Below are 6,398 nucleotides of genomic sequence, written 5' to 3' on the forward strand. Positions count from 1 at the left end.
CACAGTCTTTCTACACCACCACCTCCCCTTGGATTTCCTTTCTCCTCCTTCTGCTCAAGCTTGAAATTACTCCCCTCTTTCCCAGAAAGTTATACCATAGCCCAGTGTTCAGAACATTGATTTTAGAGTCAGACATATCCAGGTCAAAACCCTGTTCTGCCAATTACAAGCTGCGCAACCATAGGATGTTTACCTAACAGCTCTGTGTCTCAATTTTCACAAAATGTAAGGGAAACCTGGCTGTGGAAGAGTTGTGAGGATTAAGTGGAATAATGCCCAGGTCACAATACATGATCCATCTCACTACCGAATCTGTGTGCTTACCAGCTGGAATTCTGAGTGACTTCCTTAGCAGTGAAAGTCTCAAATGGAGCCAGCGTAAGTGAACACCCCTTAAACACTGTAGCCTCGGCCTGCCAACTAGGCAGAAAACTCGTAAGCATGTGCTTTCCTGCTTTGTACAATGGCTCCCATTTTTCTACCCAGGCAGTGCTTCCTCAGAAAGGCCTTCCCTGGTCTTTACCTAAAATCCCCACTTATTGTCTTAATGCACTCCACTTAATGTTTATACCTCATCTTCTTTATTTTCATCATAACACTTTTCACCATGTGAAATAATGTCTCTCTTGGTCACGTTCTTGTCTATCTTCACACCAGAAAGTGAAGCCCCCACGGCAGTCCCACACAGGCAGCATCCACCTGGGCAATTCCCCATCAGCAGGCTCACACAGGTGGGTCTACATGGATAGGGTCCCTATGGCATGTCCACATGGGCAAGTGTACAAGGGTAGGTCCACACAGGTGGGTCCACACAGATAAGGTCCCCATGGCAGGTCCCTATAGGCAGGTCCACAGGGGCAAAGTCCTCATGGCAAGTCCATATAGGCAAGTTCATGTGGCAGGGTCCACACAGGTCCGCATGGTCTCATTCTTTGTCTGCCCCTAGCATCACAAACAGCATCTGATGCAGTCAAAAAAATGCACAGAAGAAAAGAATCTCTGCCTCTTTGAAGTGCCTCTATCCTCAGACCCAGCTCAGATTCCTTGAGCTCCCACAAGATCTTGTGAATAACCCAGTCCACAGTAATTTGTCCCCATTCGAAGCCCTGTAACAAATCCCCATCTATATTCAGTTGAACCCCTACAGCCATTGTCTATGCTATGTTCAGCTTGTGACATTTCTGGTTGTTTAGTATTGTCTGTATTTGAATATGAAGTTATTTCTCATATGTGATGTTATCATTCATACCTTGTGTGATTATTTACCTTATTTCCCAAATCAGACTATAAACTCCTTGAGGCCAAGACATACTTCTGCATATCTCCTAGAACGATTCAGCACAACACTTTCCTTGTGATGCACTAACAAGTATTCATTTATTTATTGACTTCTAATAGGTACCTGGCACAATTTTCAATGCCAGGGATGTGCTGTCCCTAAATAATTAATTGGGTGACATTATTCAATTATTTCAGTGTGTAGGTTCAGAAGTGGCTCTTGGCTCTCCTGGAAGGCATTAGAAGGTTGGTCTAACCAGAGACTATGGACTTGTTGGCTGAGTAACCTCAGATGGATCACAAACTCTCAGAGACTTTCCAATCTGCTAAACAGAGATGATAACACTTTTCTTACAGAATCATGAAAGAGATATATAATAACACCTTATAAACTGCTAAGTTCCATATAAATATCAGTTGTTACTATTACCACTAGAATAACATAATTTAAGCTGAAACTGGAGCCATTGTGAATAAAATACATTCAATAACACTGCTACTATCTTATTATCCAAAGATAATAAGAAATCTGATTCTGGCTGTCACAGTGTACTGAGTGACAACCTTTTAGTAGGACCTCACATTGCCAAATGCCAGCATTCCAGCCAGCATTCCTTGGGGGGGGGGGAGTGCTGCTGCTACCTCAGTGGGAATGCCTGAACCAGGCATTATAGCTTTACCTACTACTGGACGTCAGAAAAGGCTGGGGGCCATGAACACAGAGCCCCAGCCCATCGAGAGCAGCTACCTGAGTTTCTGTAATGAAACTATTCTTTGAATGCCCAAATCTCTGTCATCAAACCACCCCTGAGGTACTCTGCTCAGATCAGGGATTCATGAGCTGGTGGGACCGCCATCCATGGCTCATATCAGGGATACATGAGCTGGTGGGACTGCCATCCATGGCCAGGCATTTGACAGATACTAATATGCCTCATGCACAGGTGTGTACTCTCATTAGGATTCACATCTCTCTCAGTAAGTCATCGCCTTTCTTTCCCAAAACTCAGGCCTCAGCTTCCTGTGCAAGGGTCACCTCCTGCCTTCAGGCTAGCTTCGCTCTGTCTATTCTGAGTCAAGCAGTGCTCCCTTCCCAGCTCATGCCTCCACTGAGGCCTGAAACTCGTTGCTCCAACACACATCACTGGTGTGGGAGGGGCAGCTACACGGCTGATATCATCTGTTTGTAAACAGTTTCCACAAGTCACCTCCCACTAGGAATCACAGACTCTCAGAGATGGAAGTAGGGGCCCCTCCCACCCAGAGCAGGGCTGCCCTTCAGAGGCTTCCCAATAGGGGTCATTTGGCCTCTGCTCTAAACATCCTGGATGAATCAATGGCCCATCTCCTACCTCGCCTCTGAGCAAATACTTTTGCTGGGTGGATGCCATGACAGAGCTTGCCAGTCATGGGGTTACTGATGGAGCAGCACCAAGGAGCCAGGCTTCAAGTTTCTATGAGCCTGGGTGTGACCAGAGGCCAGAGTGTCCCTTCCCATGAATGGTGGTGATTTCTAAGGCAGTAGGATATGATGCCAATTCTGAAAACATGGACTTCAGAGTCATACAGATCCTGGTTCAAATCTTATCTCCCTTGCTCACTATCTGGGGGCCTTGGACATTCATTAGCTGTGCGACTGACTTTAGGCAAGTCCCTGAAACTCTCTGAACCCCAGTTTTCTCAGATTGAAAACAATGGGGGAAGTAAAGTCTAGATTTTGAGATTACCTTGGGGATCAGCTGAGAGAATGTATGTAAAGTGCCTAGCCCTGTGCCTGGAACAAAGGAAGTGCCCAATAAGTGGCCACGATTGTTCCTATTATCACTACCAGTATTACCATCTCCAGCATTCGGAACCAGCCAACACCACAGGGATGTTGTTTTCCCTGTTTCCTCTTTTCTTAAGTGAGTAGGTAAGATCTATGCCCACAGGCCTGGGCTTCAGACGTCAGGATGACCCTGCCACCACCATCATAGCCACCTCTAGAGAATGACATTGCCATGCTTCTGAGCATGGCCCATCGCACCCTACAGAGTCTCAGCAGTCCACGACTCCTGGTTGGACCTCAGCTGCATAGATGAGGCCTGAAGAGGGAACTTCCCAGGCTCCTGGAAGGTTCAGCTTGGGAAGGTTTCCTCACTCAGCAAGCAAAGCAGATGATCCCCTGTGTCAAAAGAAAGTCTCCGATTGCCTGATTCCAAAGTCTTGGAGAATTGCAGATCCGAATCTTTGCCACACAGAAGCTTGTGCAGGGCCTGATGGGCCAGAGCATGAGCACATCAGCCAGAAGGCTCTGGAAGTTCCACGGAACCAAAGCAGAGCAGTTAAGAGTATAAGCCTGGAGTGGGACACCCAGTCTTCTCCATCATGCATTGGCTGAGTGACTCTGAGCAAGTTACTTATCCTCAGTTTCTCTTCTGTAAAATGGGGTAACAGCACCTACCCCCACTGAGTCATTGTGAGAATGCCATGAAGTGGTGCATGTCATGTCAAGCCCTTAGAACAGTGTCTGGCTCCATTTGTGATTTCTGCTATCATAATTAAATACCAGGAAGCCACTCTTGTTCAGGCATGAATTTGACTTTTCTCCCTTTTAGGTATGCCAAGCCATGGCTAAGCGACAGGTAGTGAACAGGGTAACAGAGCGGGATAATAAACACATAAATGAAAGAACGATAGGAAACGGAGTGTTCTTGGGAGGTAGAAGCTTTATTATGACATGGACATTTATTAAGCATCAGCTGTGTGCAAGCCCTTGCCGACAGTAGGGTCCAGTATTCCACCCACGGTGCTCAGGTTCCCGGGGAGGATAATCCCACGGGGATTTTGGTGGGGAGTTTGGTGGGGTTGAGAACAGGGTGGGTTTTGGAACATCCAGGGCAGGTAGGTGTACGGGGTGGGGGGGCACACTCCAACCCAGGCCAGCGCAGCATGGTGACACGCAGCTGGGACTCGGGTGGAAAAGCAGGGCTCGCCGGCCAGCCTCGAGCAGCTCGCAGGGCGGCGAGGGCCTCAGCAGCCGCCGCAGCAGCCTTGGCTCTGGATGTCGCTGGAGCTCTGGCTGCCAGCCCCGCAGCAGCTGCAGCACCCGCTCCGACGCTGTCGGCGGCGTCTCCTGGGGAAGCAGCCGCAACCGCTGGAGCTACAGCAGCCGCCAGAGCCGCAGCAGCCACCGCCCGAACCGCAGCAGCCACAGCAGGAGGACGAGGGTGCAGGTGCGGGTGCGGAAGAAGGACAGGGAGCGGGGCCCTGGGCAGAACCCTTGGAAAAACCTTTGGCGGAAGCCGCGCTCTGCTGGGAGGACATGGTGGCGCTCAGCTCGTCAGGGTGAATCTGGAAGACAAGAAGCCTTTTACATGTTTGCAGGCCTTTTCACCCCAACAGCTGAACTCCAGGCTTTAGAGATTTGGTCGGCTTTGTGAGCGAGCTAATCTGGCCTGGTGCAGAGGAGAAGGAGGGGAGCAAAGAAACACACCCCGACAGGTGTTTCCAGTGAGCAAAACAGGCGTAAAGCAGGGAAGAGTCTGCAAAGAATCAATGCGTTTCCATTTTATCCAACTAAAATAAGGACCACCCAAGTTCTCCACAGCAGAAGCTAAAGAGGATATGATGGAAATTTATCTGCATCATCCAGTCCAAACTCTTCCTTTGGCTCTTTTCTCTTCCCCCTTTTTCCTGTGGCCACAGACCTTCAAGTGCTGTTCACACAGTTGTTAGCATCGTATAAACACTCCACCAATTAGAAAATACCCAAATCAGACACTAGGACCTGCATCCTGGGTATAAAAAACCCACAAATACAAGAAGCATGTTCTGGTCATCATTTCTGCCTATGCCCCCATTCCCAAGTATAGGGAAAAGAGTGTACCAGTCTGCATAGTGGTGTAGAAGATGGAAATACATACCAGTCCAGGGAGCCGAAGACCTGGGTTCTAGCCACATTCTGCTACCCTTGCAGAAGCCACCGTCCCCCGTCAGGCCTCCGTGTCCTCATTGGTACCATGAGAGGTTGGCTCACTTGAAGCCTAAGGCACTGCTCTGCATTCTCCTCCCCACTGCCTTCAAATCTAGAAGTACCCCCCAGGTCCTGCTTGTACACTTACCAGACCTTGGCTCCACTGGAAGACTCGATCAGTTCTCCAGCTGGAATGGGGCACTTGCTAGGCAGTGGACTGAGCAGTGTCCAGCCAAAGAACCTTTTATAAGATTGCAGTCAGACAGTGCCTCTTGGGAGGGGCCCATTTCCCCATAGACATGGTCAGCTGATGCTCACATCCCAGAGACATTCATCACTCAGGTAGCACTGTAGGTGGTGCACGTGGGTATTCAAGTCACTTCACAGAGGTGCCAGGTTTGCTGTGGCATGTTTACTTTCCAAATAAGACACTGTCCTCAGCTGGGAGGGCTGTGGGGGGTGGGGCTCAAGTGGGGTCTGCGACCTCTCTTTGGGACCTCTTTGCCCTCTTCTACAACACACACACAGTTTCCCCATTCTCACATCCATCCCTGTGTAGTCATTTAGTTGGTATTGGTAGTTTACTTACTTTATTATCTTGCTTTGCATTTCTCTGACTCTTGGTCTTTGGCTTTTCAAGTCAGGCCACAGGCTATATGAAAAACCTGCTGGGCTTCATCTAGAAGCTTCTAGATAATACTGAGTTAAGATGACGGTGGGGATATGCCTATGGGAATCCCTGTGGTGATTTCTGTCACTAGAAACAGGAAGAAAAACCCAGGCAAAGTTGTAGAATCATTAAGACCAGAAAAGCTGTGAACGTAGTCAGGTTGCCATATCCCCATGCAGCCCTGGAGGCCTAAGAGAAAAATGTGTGCAGGATGCCTGGCCCAATTGCAAAATGCTAAGCCAGATTGTGGGACTCCCTGCTTCTTACTCCCTACCCCCACCACAGTCCTTTTGAAGATAGGTTCTCCTTGGAACCACTGGCCAATGGAGAGAGGAAGGAAGGAAGGAAGGAAGGAAGGAAGGAAGGAAGGAAGGAAAGAAGGAGGGAAGGAAGTCAAGTTGGGCCTTTCCCAAGGTCCAAAGTGTCCATGAGAAATGGTGCTTTTAGAATAACTGAGTTTTAAGAACTGGGACAGAGTTTGGAGGTCAACTGGCT

The 6,398-nt window shown here is 48.8% G+C and overlaps 1 protein-coding gene across 1 annotated transcript; it reads right to left on the reverse strand.

The window, feature by feature from the left end:
* Positions 1-4,038: 4,038 nt before the first annotated feature.
* Positions 4,039-5,435, reverse strand: CRCT1 (cysteine rich C-terminal 1). The gene is made up of 2 exons (XM_008695766.2): positions 5,382-5,435; positions 4,039-4,611 (listed from the first exon to the last, which is right to left on the reverse strand). Exon 2 carries the CDS (start codon positions 4,582-4,584, stop codon positions 4,291-4,293), a length of 294 nt encoding a protein of 97 aa, XP_008693988.2. The 5' UTR covers positions 4,585-4,611; positions 5,382-5,435; the 3' UTR covers positions 4,039-4,290.
* Positions 5,436-6,398: the final 963 nt, after the last annotated feature.

The sequence above is a fragment of the Ursus maritimus genome, unplaced genomic scaffold, assembly GCF_017311325.1.
Source record: "Ursus maritimus isolate PB19 unplaced genomic scaffold, ASM1731132v1 scaffold_12, whole genome shotgun sequence".
NCBI classification, from domain to species: Eukaryota; Metazoa; Chordata; class Mammalia; order Carnivora; family Ursidae; genus Ursus; species Ursus maritimus.

Excerpts from the sequence above, each read along its gene's own strand:
- CRCT1 (XM_008695766.2), bottom strand. The coding sequence starts at position 4,584 with ATGTCCTCCCAGCAGAGCGCGGCTTCCGCCAAAGGTTTTTCCAAGGGT.